The sequence below is a fragment of the Notamacropus eugenii genome, chromosome 5 (genome assembly GCF_028372415.1).
Source record: "Notamacropus eugenii isolate mMacEug1 chromosome 5, mMacEug1.pri_v2, whole genome shotgun sequence".
Taxonomy (NCBI): Eukaryota; Metazoa; Chordata; class Mammalia; order Diprotodontia; family Macropodidae; genus Notamacropus; species Notamacropus eugenii.
In genome coordinates, this window is record NC_092876.1 from 301,480,853 (window position 1) to 301,497,050 (window position 16,198).

The window sequence follows — 16,198 nt, forward strand, 5'->3', positions numbered from 1 at the left end:
TCAATTCACTCTGTGCACTCTGTCTCTATGTATGTGTGCGTGTGTGCATGTGTGTGTGTGTGTACTCCCACCCAGTGCCCAGATACTGAAATGTTTCAAGAGTTACAAATATTGTCTTTCCATGTAGGAATGTAAACAGTTCAACTTTAGTAAGTCCCTTATGATTTCTCTTTGCTGTTCACCTTTTCATGGTTCTCTTCATTCTTGTGTTAGAAAGTCAAATTTTCTTTCCAGCTCTGGTCTTTTCATCAGGAAAATTTGAAAGTCTTCTATTTCATTGAAAGACCATTTTTTCTCCTGAAGTATTATACTCAGTTTTGCTGGGTAGGTGATTCTTGGCTTCAGTCCTAGTTCCTTTGACTTCTGGAATATCCTATTCCATTCCCTTCTATCCCTCAATGTAGAGGGTGCCAGATCTTGTGCTATCCTGATTGTATTTCCACAATACTTGAATTGTTTCTTTCTAGCTGCTTGCAATATTTTCTCTTTCACCTGGGAATTCTGTAATTTGGCCACAATGCTCCTGGGAGTTTCTCTTTTTGGATCTCTTTCATGCGGTGTTCTGTGGATTCCTTGAATATTCATTTTGCCTTCTGGTTCTAGAATCTCAGGGCAGTTTTCCTTGATAATTTCATGGAAGATGATGTCTAGGCTCTTCTTTTGATCATGGTTTTCAGGTAGTCCCAGAATTTTTACATTGTCTCTCCTGATTCTATTTTCCAGGTCAGTTGTTTTTCCAATAAGATATTTCACATTATCTTCCATTTTTCGAATCTGCGTGGTATGTTCTGAGATATCTGTCTTTCTTGAAAAGTCCTTAGCGTCCATCCGTACCATTCCAGTTTTGAAAGATCTATTTTCTTCAGTGAGTTTTTGAATCTCCTTTTCCATTTGGTTAATTCTGCTTTTGAAAGCATTCTTCTCCTCATTGGCCCCTTGCACCTCCCTTGCCAGCTGAGTTAGGCTAGTTCTCAAGGTGCCAATTTCTTCAAGATTTTTTTGGTTCTCCTTTAGCAGGGAGCTGATCTGCTTTTCATGCTTCTCCCTCATCCCTCTCATTTCCCTTCCCAGTCTTTCCTCCACCTCTCTAACTTGATTTTCAAAATTCCTCTTGAGCTCTTCCATGGCCCGAGCCCATTGGGTGGGCTGGGACACAGAATCCTCGATTTCTGTGTCTTTGCCTGATGGCAAGCATTGTTCCTCCCCATCAGAAAGGAAGGGAGGAAGTGTCTTTTCTCTGATAAAGTACCCTTCAATAATTTTATTTCTTTTCCCTTTTCTTGGCATTTTCTCCAACCAGTGGCCTGACCTCTGAATGTTCTCCTCACACCCACCTCACCTCCTGGTCCTCCCAGCCAGCGTTTGGGGACTGAGATTCAAATGCTGCTTCCCGCCTTAGGATTTTTGGTGGGGGCAGGGCTGCTATTCAGTGTGAGAATTAAGTTCAGGTGGTCAGGGGCAGGGCCGCCTCTCAGGCATAGTTCCCTCTAGGGGTTTATGCACAGACCTTCCACAGTGGATCCAGGCTCCTGCCCGTTTGGGCAGCCCCCGTCCGCAGCCGCCTCTCAGCCCCCACCTCCCGGGGGGGCCCGGGCCTTGGGGGCACCCCACTCCCCTCTCAACCCACCAAAGAGACTCTCTCACCTACCCCCCTCAGTCACCTGTTGGTGGGGGGGCCCGTGCCGCTGCTGAAGATCCCGCCTCCGGAGCCCTCTCAGATCTGTGCCTCTCGGAGCCATGGCCACCGCCACAGGTCCAGGCTGGGCTCCGCGTGTGCAGCGCGACGGACCTTTTGCGAGAGGTTTGCAGGTCCCTCTGTGGGTGGGGGGACCCGCATGGCCGCTGGAGATCCCGTCCCCGTAGCCCTCTCAGATCTCCTCCCCTCAGTGTCGCAGCCGCAGCAGGGCCGCACTCCGCTCCCCTCCCCGGCGCCCAGTCCGCGTCGCGAAGGACCCCCTGCGAGAGGTCCGCAGGTCTCTCCGGAGCAGGAATCTCCCTCGCTCCAATACTCCATGGTCTCTGGGTGCAGAATTCGCCCTGGCTTGGTCCCCTCTAGCCGTTCTGTGGTTTGTGTGTTCGGAGCTATGTGTATGTGCGTCTTTCTACTTCGCCATCTTGGCTCCCTTCAGGTTCCTTTTAGAAGCAGCTGTCCAGCTAGTTGGTCAGCATTGCCAAAGGATATGGTCATATTTTCTTAAGAGACTTTGACTTAAATGAGAAGGTGAAAGCAATTAGCTGAAAGGCTATTTAGGGAACTCACCCCACCCCATCCCCCATTCATGCTTCTGGGGTTGTTGAAAGATTGACTCAGCTCTAAAAAGTGGCTCCACCTTTACAATGTTTTCCTTTCCCTGTTGTCCCCACAAGGTGCATGTCTTAGAAACCAGGTCACTAAGGCTATTGACATAAGTGCCAGGCCAAAAGCAAGACTTGCAGTGCTATAAAGTTTTGGGGATGTGATAGAATGTGGGGAAGGAGGGAAAGAAATATATTGGTGTATAATATGAAGGAATACACACACATATACATGCATATGTGTGTAGATGGATGGATATGTGTATATATATATGTGTAAATATGTATATAAATTTATATATATATAAATTTATATCTATCTATCTATATCTATATCTACACACACACACACACACACACACACACACACACACACACACAATATGTAGCTTCAGTCCCCTTCTCTTCCCACTCCCAGAGTGTCTTATCCATACCTGGTTCCCATGGCAGTTCTTTTCTTTGACAGATGTTCTTCTGTAAATGACCTTTAAGAAAGGTCTTTAAACCTTTCCTGGAGTCACATGTAAGGCAAGAGAATAAAGGTCTGCTCTCAAGGGTGAACTTCATATGCAAGAATGATGGGAATTAGGCATTCAGTAGAAATGTGAGTACCACCCAAATGATCTAAATCAGGGATTGGGAGAGATATGAGCACCATGATCTATTTTGCACACAGTAGGTATGTATTGAGTAATAAATCTACTGGGCAAACAATCCATTTCCTTTTGAACAACGTAATTGTGCTCTAAGAGAAAATGTGATGGCCTCTCATGACCTTACTGCTTTGGTTCCAAGTCCCCCACCTTCTTAGATTCCCCAGGATGGTTCTATGACATTTATCTGATGTTGGTGATATTGGCTGAGTATTCACTGAGATCTACTACAGTACCAAGGCTCAAACAGTGAAGAGACAGTAGGTGTCAGTTATACTCATTTATACTAAACTGAACAGGTGTGACACGAATAGGAAGAAAGGCCAGGGAAGATGGTTGAGGGAAAGAGCTAGGTTGTCAGGATGACTTTAGTTACATCCAACTCCAGAGGGCATATGTCTTCTGAGACTACCTGGAAACTGCAATGTTGCAGGAAGCCAGGTTGGCCAAGGGTTTTCTTTTTGAATACTATGGGACAACTTAAATTTGTGCTTATACTTCTTTGCCAGAGCCATGATTTGGGAACTTAGAGTACCTGCATTTACTTAGAGAATAGAGATTTTTTTTCCCAGAATATTTTATTCAGTCCTTGGCTATCTTCTAATCAAGTACCTAGTGAAGGATGGAGAAGTGAGTTTTAGTAAAAGTGACAGAAATGTATAATGCAGAGGAATTAGCACATACTTATTGTTTGACCAAACTGATCAACTTATCTTTATCTCAGGGACTTTTAAAAGAAAAGATACTGTTTAGTTAGACTAACATGAGTGTTTGCAGTTGTTATTTTTCCCATCTATTCCAGAAAACAATCTGTCTGTGGAGGAAACTGTGACCCAACCAAGTAGAACATGTGGGAAAAAAATCAACACCACCTCAGACTCAAACAGAGAAAACATGTCTTCTTTCTCCCCTCTGTGTGTAATCAATAATTTAGTTCTGAAAAGCAAACATACTTTCTGTAAAGTCAGTGCCCTCTTTTACATAATTCTCCAACCCTGCTAAGCACAAACACTCCCCCATTCCCTTCTTTTTCTCCCTCTCGTCAACACAAGTGCTCTTTTTCATTCCTTCTCCCACCCTTCACCATCTCCCTTTATTTCTATTTTATAACTTCCCCTAATTCTGTCTTCATCAGTTCAGCACACTAGCTAGAATGTGACCCTAATATATAACATCTTGTTTCAGGAAGGAATTGATGGGGAAGCCTGGGACTTGATAATGGGATACCAAATTAATCCAGACCTCACCTAAGAGTGTTACCTTCAAGGCAAGGCTATAACACTGTGTATATGCAAGTGACTGTTTCTAAATATTAGGAAAGGAATTGGATGAAAATATCCACTTGGTAGATGGGAAAGAATTTCTTTATTTGTAAAGCAGAGAAAATATTGTCAAATAATTTTGGGCCAACATTTTCATATATTTTTATTTTAATAGTGCTTTGAATTTGATAAGCAGGAAAAAGGGAGGGCCTTATTCTAAATTTGGGAAAGGAACCATTCTGTTTCCCTTTTTCTCCATCTCAGTTTATGTCATCCCAACACTTGATTATATTTCCCCTCTCTGTAACATTACCACCTCAAGAAGTCTCTGGAGATCTTTCCTCAAGAAGCAATGTTAACTCACCCTCAGACATTGAGAGGCCTCTGGGGATTAATGTGGTGTACAGATGAATCAGTCAACTAATGCATTACTAGTACAGGGCAGGAGAGTCAAGGAAGTACAACCCTTTCCTACCTTACGATGACACTGTCTTTTCTTTTGTCATGATATTCATTCCTTTGGCAAGATAGTGGGACATTGGTCTTTAAGAGAAAAAAGAATCCCATGAGCCTTTGGTATAGTTTGTATATATGTGATTGAGAAGAAATCTGTCACCTGAGTAACAGACTTTAATAGTTAACTCTTTAAAAAATATATCTTGCATTTTTACATGAACTTTATTTCTGAAAATAAATGCCCACTTGTATCTCCTCTACCCAATAGGCCATCAAGAGTAAGAATGAAAAAGAAAGGAAGTGCAGTTGGGCAAAACTAGCCAACACATTACCTGAGCTTCACAATTCATGCACATGCATCCCACACCCAACTCTCCAGGAAGAGAGACTTAATTTTTCTCAACTATTTTCCTGGGCCGACCTTGCTCAGTAATTTCACAGCCCTCAGTTTCACTCTTTTTTATTTCCATTAATATTGTTGTCATTGTACACATTGTTTTCCTGGTGCACTTATTTCATTCTGCATCAATTCATTTGTCTTCAAGTGCTTCCCTAGATTCCTCAGTTACCTTCTCTATAGCACAGTGATGTTTCATTACATTTGTATAGTACATTTTGCTTAGTCATTCCTTAAATAATGTGTATCTATTTTGTTCCCACAAAAAAATATAACTATCTCTTTTCACAAAGTGACAATTCATAGCAAATTCTAGCCAAAATTATGTCTTTCTATAAGTATCATCAGTACCAAGCCACTTAGTACACAGAGGACATTGGAAAAGTCATTTAGCCTTTTTTGGATCCCGCTTTCTGCTTATGCAAAATGAGAGAATTAAATGAAACGTTCTCTCAAGATCCGGTTCCAGTTCTAAATTTGATAATCCTGGGTCTCACAGACTCATAGACTAAAATTTAAGGGCTGTCTAGTCTAACTCCATTTTACAGATGAAGAAACATCTAGAGAAGTCAGATAGGTCAAATAGAGAGGTCAAGGCACCACAGCTATACAGCAGCAGAATTGGGATAGAACTGGAATCTCCTGTTTCCCATCTCGAGGCTCTTTGTATCAGACCACTTGCAGTGTTCAGAATAAGTGCTCCAGATAATAGATGAGGTACGTAGCAATACTTACCGTTTCTCCAAGATGCTTTAATGTTCATGATAGAACATTGCTGTTTGCAGATGTCGTCATTGGGGCACTGAGTGGTTAAGTGATCTGGTGATGATAGATATACAGTTAGAAAGTGGTAGAACCTAGGTATTTTGACCTAGGGTTCAATTGTCTTTCCACTTCACTCTTCTGTAGGAGCAGTTTTACCTGAAAGAAGAATTTTCTAATCTTCAAAAAAAAAATAGACCAGTAATCTCTGTAGTTCTAAATGCCCTTCAGTAGTGTCCGCCCCACCCCACCCCCTTCGCTGCTTTTTAAGTGTTTAGGATTATGGGTTAAATAGAATCATCTGAACATGTTATCCTAGATTTAGAGCTGAAATAGACTACAGGTGATTCAGTCCAATTCTCTAATTTTTTTCAGATAAGGAAACTGAAGCATTGAGATTGACTCCATTAAATTTGGTAACTATTCATGTAGGTGTAGATTGCCTTTGGGAACTGGTAGAAAGGGGTCTAATGTTGATAGAAAGGTGGTACCTTCAGATGAAGAAGGGTTGATGGCATTTGAGCCAAGCAGCTTTAATTGACAGAGACAAGTGACTCAGTTAATCCAAACAGATGGACCTACCAGAATTCATTTTGGCTTTTTGTGCTGTGCATTTCTTTTTGTTTGATAGTCTTTTCCTTTCTGTCACAGAAATATACTGTAACATTTCTACACAGGATAAAGGGTTTTTATTCATCTCAGAAGCAAAAGTTTGCTTGGTAATGATTCTTACCTGCTTCTGATCAATGGCACCTCTCTCCATGTCTTAATAGATATTAAGAAGCCAGAAAAATTCAGCATCTGATGGTGGTGTTTCTGAACTAAGTTAGATCGATCCTCAGGCCTTTATTCAGTCTTTCTAGTTTGGTAAAGCCAACTAGTTCTTGTGATCTCCTTGAATAACCTTTGAAAACTCACAGTTTTACCTCCTTATTATCATGTGAAATTGAAGTAGGTGGTGAACCCACTACCTCCACAAGTGTCCAGAAAATAGGCAAAAACAGCCCTGGATTTAGAATACAAGGACCAAAGTTGGCTTTCTTATTACTTGTGTAGATGTGACCAAGTTGTGCAATATCTTTGGGCCTCTGGGCCTTTTAAGCACATGGACTGTGACATGCCCCAGGTGCAGAGTTAGTAAAGGTCAGAACCATTTCTTCTGATCTCAAATTGAATCTTTCCATTCTATCACAGCTGCTTCTTTCAGAATGAAAGTAGTGATTCTCCCCTGCCCCATGACCTTGTTTTTATTTTTTTCAGCTTCTTTACATACATGTTGTCTTTCCCTTTAGAATGTAATATCTTTGAAGACAGGAATGCTTTCACTGTTCTAGCTATATTCCCCAGTACCTGGCACATTGTAGGTGCTTAAAAAAATACTTGGCTGATTAATTGCCTGGAGATCAAATTCGATGACTTTTAGCTGTGATGACTATTTGTGCGTACAATTGTTTAAAATTTACTTTGCCCCTGACACTCATTGTATACTCACCAAAAAGAAATGTTTTGAGTGTTTGTTTTCACTTTGAAAATCTGACAAATAATATGCTAGTTTCTTTCTGTAGTCTTTGTCCTGAGAATGAAGGAACTCTAGGAAAATGGCAGATAGCACTTCCAGATGACCCCTTCAGTGGCCTGAGGAAGTTCATGTTATTTGCACAGGAGGCTCATCGAATCCCAAGAGTGAACATATCCAATGCTTGGCACAATCTGATGCACTAAGGACAATAGTTAAAATACATACATGCATGCATATATACATATATACACACATACATATATATAACATGTATATTGAATTATGCATCATACAAGACTACAAATAAATCACAGTATTTGTAACAGCAAAATAATCTTAAATGTTTTACAGTACAAAAATTACATCATGGTCTCCATAACCCTTTTATTCAGTTGGATACATTATCTGGTTTGAGATAAATACATTTTCCTCTCAATATTTTGTTGGGAAGAAGCATGATGACGTATTTTAGCAAATCTGCAAGTTTCAGGAAAGCACATGGGACCAAACGACTTGGTCAGGTTGTCCAGGAGGTCTTCAGTGGTGGGGGGTGGGGGTGGGGGTGGGGGGGAGGCTTTAGATTTGGTATTAGCCAATACATGGTCACGGAAGTGTCTTTTGGTTTTGTGTTCTAGGAGTTCTGTATCGCAAGTCCTGTGCATCGTCTGCTGCCTGCCTCATTGCCTCAGCTGGGTACCAATCCTTCTGCTCCCCAGGGAAATTGAACTCAGTCTGTATCAGCTGCTGTAAATCCTCACTCTGCAATGGGCCCCGGCCCAAGAAAAGGGGCAGCTCAGCTGCAAGGCCCAGGGCAGGGCTCCCCACCACCATTCTTCTCTTGAAACTGGCCTTCTTCTCAGTGCACTGCTGAAATAGAAGGATGCTTCTCTCACCCCCACCCTGTTTGTTTGGCTCTCCGTCCTCCCGCAACCCCCTTGATTATCTTCTGAAGCAACATTTATATAGCAGGACCTTGCTGTTCTTTTTTTCTCTTTGTGTCCTTAATGAAAGAGCAGTGTAAAAAAGAAAAAAAAGCAAATTCCAGAAAGAAACATTTTTGTAATCTATGACTGAATTTTCAATGTGCACTTAAAAGTGGGTGGGGGATAAGAGATGAGGAATTGGAAATCATTCGTTTCCTTTGTGTTACTAGAAACCAGATCTTTTTCAAAATTGGCACTTAACGACATTAAGGTGGATACATTTATTTTTAAGCCTCCCAACTCCTAACTTTTTTTCATAGTGTTTTTGTTTTGTTTTGTTTTAAAGGGTTGTGAGGGTGGGAGAGGGTGACTCAAAGATGACTGCCTTATGTGGAATTCATACTTCATTTTCCCTCAGGTTGTTCTCTGCACCTAGATGGGGCTCTGGAGCAACTTCCCGTGGTTTGCTTTCTGAGTTGGGCTCTAGTGATTCAAGACCCAGTTGCTGAGGCTCTGAGTCACACTTGTCCTCACTATGAAAAGTTTTTAAGAAAACCTTGTTAGTTCTTCTTGCAGAGGCATGGCGCCATGAGGAAATCAAGAGCAATGGGCGTGCAGAGCGACCACTGCTGGTTGTAGAATTCAAATGGGCCCGGAGGAGTTTCTCTTTGTTGGCATGCTCAAGAGTCAGGCGACAGCAGAGAACTTGGATGAACACCTTGCGGAACTGCCGAGATGAGATATTGTAGAGGAGTGGGTTGATGACAGAACTGAGGTAAAAGAAGGTATCAGCAAAGGGAAGGAGAATCATATATGCCTTGAAATAGGAGTGAGTCCAGTCCTGCTTTGGTTTTGCTGCAGCCATGAGCCTTCGAATCTGGTTTGGCATCCAGCATACTGCTAGAGTCACAACAATCAGTCCTGAGTGTGTAAAGGGGAAGAAACAGAGAGAAAACAGCATGTGAAAAAAAATCATAAAATATTTAGTCTCTCAGTTCTGCACTTCCCCGCTAGGAAATGGTATCAATTGTTCAATGTCTTGCTTGACAGATTTTTCTGCCATTAGCCAAAAAAAAACCCAAAAAAACCCAACACTCTTTCCAGGTCAGTGTAGTTGGCTATATCAAAAAACAACAACAAACAACAACAACGTTAAATGGGGCTTATTTATACCTGTTGATGTCTGTTCATTTTAAAATGGTTTCATTGATGTTTATAACCTTGGAAAACATTTTTTGTGGTCTGTGAATTTGATTTGTTCTTGTTTCCTTCTTTTTCCTTTTAAAAATATAGCCATATTAGATTTGGCAAGTCTGTAAAAGACTAGACTTCGTATTTTACAAGATGTAGAGTTGGCATTATTTTTGGCAACCTCAGAGAGAATATTTTTAAGCCGAAAGGAAGTGTGTATAAGCATATACCCTTTTGATGGGGATGGACATACACTTAATTATATTGGATTATTATTAAATTCAAGTAGAATCAGATTTTTGAATGGTTTATGTCATGAGTATATAGATGCCACTTAGTGCTCAATATTCACTATCTTCATGGTTGACATTTTGTGGTACATTTTGTGTTTTCATAGCACTTTCCCAGTCATTATCTCCCTCTCCCTAGAAGAGGATTTTTTTAATAGCTAACCTTAAAATCAGTATATAACTTGGCTTGGGACTTGGGTCTTTCATAGGTCTTTAACCATGCTTCTTCCCTCTCAGTTCTGTAATCTAGAAAAATAATGGACCCTCAAGGAGGAGAGAGTGTTCATGCAACTATTTAGAAATTATAATTAATTATAAAGCACCCTCTGGTATAATCAAAAGCTGTATTTATATCTATACATTCACATATACTCTCAGGGCCCTTATGTATATGACCATTGATCGTTATGCTACTTTGATGGAGCATGACATGTGCTATACAATATGTTTAACAACAAATGTCTTGACTGCTTGTCTAGATTGGATAAGTAAAGCTGAAGGCCACTTATCTTCATCGAGGCCCTTTCTGCTGCTAAGGAGACATTTAGCCATACTGAGAAGAGTCCACACTGCTATGGTATTTCAGAATGCTTTCCTCAATCCCATAGCTAGTTCAGGAGCAAAGACTTGAAGCTAGGTCTTCTAACTCTGCCCTATACCAGGCCATCTCTCATGAAGTGATAATGGAGTCCTAGAGGCAACTCCCGTTGGAAGAGAAGCATTTCATAGAAGTGCTTCATATGGTTTTTCAAAAAGGTTCTTTCTGTTGTTATGTTTCTTTGCATTTGGATAACACAGCAAAAGACAAGATTCCTTATTGCTTTTCAAACATACCAGTCCACTAACAAGCCATAGGGAAACAAATGCTGCTAATGGTCTCTTCCTATTTGAGATAAAAAATGAATATTTTCTATAATAAAAACTGCTCCAGGAGAAGTGAACACGTCTACTAAAGCCAGAAGTGGCAATCCCGCTTGGGTGTGTCTTGGCCTCTCTTTGCTCAGTAGTAAATGTGCCTTGGGTGGGTTCTCAGCAGTGATTCTGAAAAGCACTGCTCACCCAGTAGTCAGTCCTTAGGGAATAAATGAATTCAATTGTGAAAAAAATGAGTCAATGATGACTTTATTTCCTAGGTTCCTTGATCATTTTGTGACCATTTTAATTTTTTACAGTTTCTGATGTCAAGTTTTATTTCCAGTGAGGTACTGCAATGGATGAAGCATCAGGCCTAGACTTAGAAAGACCTGAGTTCAAGTCTACCCTCAGACACTAGTTATGTGACCTTAGACAAGTCAGTTAACCTCTTTTTACCATTAATTTTGTCATCTGTAACACGGAGGTGATAATGGCACCTACCTCTCAGGACTGTTGTGAGAACTAAATAAGATAATAATTGTCGTGTTTGACAGAGTGCCTGGGACACAGTAAGTGCTATATAAAAGTTATTATTATATTATTATTATATTATATAGTATTCTCTACATGAGAAGTGCCCCCCAAACACTCAATAATTCTAAATATAAAACCAGGAAACAATTAAACATAATGATATGATTTTTAAAAGAGGAAAAGAAAACACTGTGACCCAGACAGGCTGAATTATCTAATTACATATAATGGACTTTAAAAAAAAAAAATCACTTTTTTTTTCTAACTGAGGAGAAAGGTATTGCTTACTTTGAAAATAGATAGCATATAACCACTTTGAGAAGCACTGGGGTTTCATGTATTCTGTTTATCTTACTGCTTCTATAAAGTTATTGTTTCTGTCTCGGCACCACTGCCTGAAAGGTTCAGATTATTAATTGTGAAGAAGACAGGAGGCCTGCCTTGTTGAAACAGAAGGTACATTCCTTGAAAAAGTAGGTTCTTTCCCTCCATCATTGATTTTCACAGGGCCCATGCACAACCATCTTCATCTGACAACTGATTTCCCAGAATATGAAAAATTGAGCACATAGTTTTAGTGTGTTGTGCTATGTTGTGTGTAGTTGTACAATCCAGGAAATGGAAATCCAGTGGGGGGTGGGGAATGCAAGCAGATATGAATTACCCATAGCGCAGCATTTTAAAGCTAAGGAAAAGGAGTTCTGAGACTAGAAGAGGAAAACATAGTTGTGGGACAAGGTCAGAGAATGAAGGTGGTTATTTTATTTCAGTATTAACTACTACTCGTTTTCTTAGACTTTTTCTTACAAGCCCCTTTTTAAATGGTCATGGCTCTTGTCCATGACCATTCTATCATAAAAGACCAATTTTTAGGATAGACTTCTAGCACTTTGGCTTCTTCCCTTTGTACCACCTCCAACCTCAAACCTCCATCACCACCATCATGCCCTTAACCTTGACCACACACACACATGGCACTAGTCATTAACTATACATCAAATGACATTATCAAAAAAGAACTTAGGTTCAGTTACATATCGTCTTAGGCTCTCAGTCTCTTCATCTCTAAAAGGAAGGGATTGGATGACTTCTAACATCCTTTCTAGCTCTCAATCCTATGATCCTCTGACCAGGAAGACCTAAAAGAAGCTTCTTCCATAGTCTGAAGATTTCCACCTCTGATTCTTGTAGTCCAGAACTTTACTCTGTAGGACTTGGCATTAAGAGAATAAGTCCATTCCATATCGTCATGTAAAGATATATTAGGTAATTCTAGATCCCACATCTGAGGCCAAAATAATAAGCACAAGATTTGGGTTTTGTTGTTTTCTGTTGTTACGAATCCCTGGCTATGTCAAAAGAACCTATCTGCACTTGAACCCCTTGGCAAAGATGACGCAATTACCTCTGGTCTCCTGAGAGTGGAAAGGATAAATTAGTAACTTTGCTTGTATTTTCGAAAGTAATTTTTTTTTTTCAAGGAAAGCTAAGCATTAAGTATATAGGTGCAGTCCATGACAAATGTGAGACAGGTGCCCTTGGGCCATGTGATGAAGGTTAGTGTTTCAGGGAGAAATTTAGTTCCCTTTATGAAGAATTTGTCATTTTTATAAAGACAAGTAAGTGCTCAGTTTTATGCATTGAAACAATAGGCATTATTTTCTGTGCCATGCATTTTTATGAATGAGTACCTTGGTCACAGCCAAATTCTTAGCTACTGTGCAGCTCCAAGGCAAAGCTGTACAGTCTTGTTCATGCTTTAATATGGCATATTAAACATTTTGGTAAATCTGAGTTGAAATGCAATCAATTTGGACCTGTATATTACCTTGGGAAAATCTATAAAGTCTTAGTCTGTGTTATGTAATATGTAAAGTACACTCAACTTTAGGGTGAACTTGAATGAAGATCAGTGAGCCAAACTCACTCATGTAAAACAGGTAAACTATTCAAACATCATCGTTGATAAATATGTATTGTATTCTAAATAACCTTGTACTCTGAGTTAAGAAATATGTTTGCATCATAGTTGTTTCTCTGCATTAACTACTTTCATTTTTTCATCCTTCATCAGCACACTAAAATGATAAGGACTATTAGAGGATAAGACAGATTTACTCTCAATGGAATAATGTTTAGAAAACAGAAGTAATGCAGATGTCCAACAACCTACTTCAATGAAGCTTGAAATTTCAACAGCATTAGAATCCATCTGCTTGGTTTAATCTTCAAAGGTGCATTAAGCTATACAATTTGACACTTGGTGGCATTGATATATATTTTATTCTGTACTTGGATTTTTTTTCCTCCCAACCTTTAAGTGAGGATAAGTGTTTGTAGTTTCCTTTAATTCATCTGAGAATCAAAGAATGTTGGGGTGATAAATGAGCCTTAGAGGGTCTAATCTTATTCCTAAATTTATAGATGATAAAAATGAGGCCCACAGAGGTGACATGCTATGTCCCAGACTTAGTTGGTGACAGAATCAGTCACAGACCTCATGTCTCTTGACTCGCATAAGTCCATTGCTAATTCCATTATACAATGCTGTCTCTATACCTTAGGTTCTAATCTCAGATTCACAGCAGGCCGCAGGACTGTCCCATCACCCTTCTTAATTCCTTTTGGAAAGAAGAGAAAATAATTTCCAACTTTCCCCACCCCCCGCCCCCCCTTGAAGTGTCAGTATAGCCTTGGGAAAACATTTTGCATTGAAGTAGTAAATAACTGATATCCTCCCAGTACTTTTCAATGTTCAGTTGCCCTTAGTTTGGAGCTTACTGAGAAAGACCTTCTGGGATGAGTCAGTTATATTGAGGGTCATATGTAAGGGTTTGGACCACATAAATTGCAACATTCTGTATAAACCCAAAGTACATAAATGTTTCTCAGAAGATTTGCAGAATCAAGTCATATTTGAGTTATTGGTTTCTTGTAAACAGTAACCACAGATCTGAAGACTATTCACCTAAGGAGGTAGCTCCCAATCAGATTTTATTCTGATGACCAGAAAAGCTTTGGCAGTCCCATGATTTCTTTCTAAGAAAATCCACTTTGTAGGACTCAAAAGGCTCCAAGGCATTGTTCGTTTGTTTTTAAACCTTGCTGTTCCATTCCTATCTTAAAGAGTTGGGTTTGTGAAAATTCAAAGAGAATTATTGTAAAAGGTAGGGAAAATGGGGACAAGAAAGTAAGATACACTATTTATTCTAATGCTAATTCCAAAAAAAAGAAACAAACCCTGATTTTTAACTTTTCTTCTGGCCCTAGAAACAAAATATTCCCATTCCTCCTCAACACTGATCTCTTATCCTAGGAGTTAGCCATAAAAAAGATTTGTAAGGAATAATAGAAATCAGAAGGATTATGGGTACTTTTAAGCAAAAGTTGGCAGGGTTAGAATTGTGAGGAACTGGGAAAAGCATCACACTTTTGATGACCATCCTAACCAGTTCTTGATAAAGAATCAATGAACCAAGCCTGGTGTGGAACCCAACACAGTCACCATTGGATTGATCAATTGGTGGATGTGACTATTAACATACACAGCTTTAGTTTATTTTTTTTTCCCTAGAATTTAATTAATTTACGTGTGGGAGAGTGAGTAATGAAACACTTGGCTTGTCAGCTGACTCTTAAAGATCAGTTGAGAGGGAAAATCAAGTGTATATTTAAGAGTCACGAGTCAAAAAGAGAAAAATGCATTCAATAAACTGTTGGCTCTTTCTCAATTTCTCTTTTTATTTTGATCTCACTGACCTTGCCTCAGTTGAGGGATTGTGTTTTGTCAAAAGGTAAACAAGGAAGTAATCTCTATCAACATCCACCTTAGTGGAATTTCTAACTATCCAAGCTTTAAGAAGTTCACGCTGACGTTGTTTATTAGAAAATACTTTGCATTTGTTCTGGTCACCATCCATTTACTTTACTTTTTTTTTCAGTGTATTACAAACCAATTGTTTAATCTATCTTTTTAGCCAAAGTCAGCATTGACTAAATTCCCTGAAGTCCTCCAGGCCTTACCATCGGCACTGTGGGTCATCTAGGCGCTGCTATCTGATCTGCTGATGGACCTAAAACACTGAATATTGTCTTCCATCCTGTGGCTGAACATTTAACATTTCCAGGCTTTTCTAGTCTACCCTGCAGCTGAATTCTCTTATTTTCTCCTCCAATTAAAATATTAATTCCTTGAGATCAGGGAATGTCTTGCTTTATCTATTTGTATGCCTGATTAGCACAATGCTTGACACATAGGAAATGATGAATAAACGCTTTTATATTCGTTCATTCTCTCCTTGCTCCTGTTGTCTCAAGTATCCTTTTCTTTTTATCACTAGACCTCCTCTCTTCAGTCTTTCCTTTTTTCAATTTTCTCCCTTTTTTTCTGCTCTTCTTCCTTCTTTTACCTCATTCTCTTTCCCCTCTATTCCATTTTCTCTCCTTGAATTTTGCCAAAATAACCATGAACCAAGCAGTGCACAATAAGGCCTATATTGCCAACCCACCCACTGTTTGCTTGGATGGGCTTAAGATAATTGGATCAGCTGCAGGCAAGTTTCTTAATAGCTTACAGGTGGCCAGCTATCTTAACTGGTAGGATTGCTGCCAGTTTTGCCAAAGAAACCCTCAAAAGAGTTTTGAAAACAAAACACTTTGGATGCTGAAGATACAGGTGTGAGATACAGGTGTAGGCTACATAATGGAGTTTGGGTCTCATCAGGGAGCCACCTCCCATTGCCCCCTGCTTTTCTTTCCTGGGCTTCAGAAATGATAAATGGGGTAATGCTGTTGGGGGTGGGGGGTGCAGAAAAGACATGATAATCATCCTCTCTCCTGAGCTGTTCAGTCACAACTGTTTAAGCAAACCTGTACCTCTTTTCCTATTAAAAGACTAAAACAGAGGGGCAGAAGAGCTATGTGAGAGTTTTCTTTCATTTCAGTTTTCAAATTCACCAGATGGAGCTCAGGCCCATAGCTTTAAAAACAAATGTTAATCACATGGATGGTTTCTTCTGCTCATGGAGATAGATTGCATGATGATCTGTTTTGGCCTCAGCT

General features: G+C 39.8%; 2 protein-coding genes across 2 annotated transcripts in view; one reads left to right on the plus strand and one right to left on the minus strand.

Annotated features, from left to right (window-relative positions):
- LYPD1 (LY6/PLAUR domain containing 1) overlaps positions 1-8,396 on the plus strand; it is a 33,183-nt gene extending 24,787 nt beyond the window's left edge. Inside the window, exon 3 of the mRNA XM_072613287.1 lies at positions 7,980-8,396. Within this exon, the coding sequence (XP_072469388.1) occupies positions 7,980-8,215 (236 nt within the window). The 3' untranslated portion in view covers positions 8,216-8,396. The remainder of the gene's footprint in view (positions 1-7,979) is intronic.
- A 137-nt stretch (positions 8,397-8,533) lies between these two features.
- Positions 8,534-16,198, minus strand: part of GPR39 (G protein-coupled receptor 39) — a 267,807-nt gene continuing 260,142 nt past the window's right edge. The window contains exon 2 of the mRNA XM_072613286.1: positions 8,534-9,188. Coding sequence (XP_072469387.1) covers positions 8,665-9,188 — 524 coding nt within the window. The 3' untranslated portion in view covers positions 8,534-8,664. The remainder of the gene's footprint in view (positions 9,189-16,198) is intronic.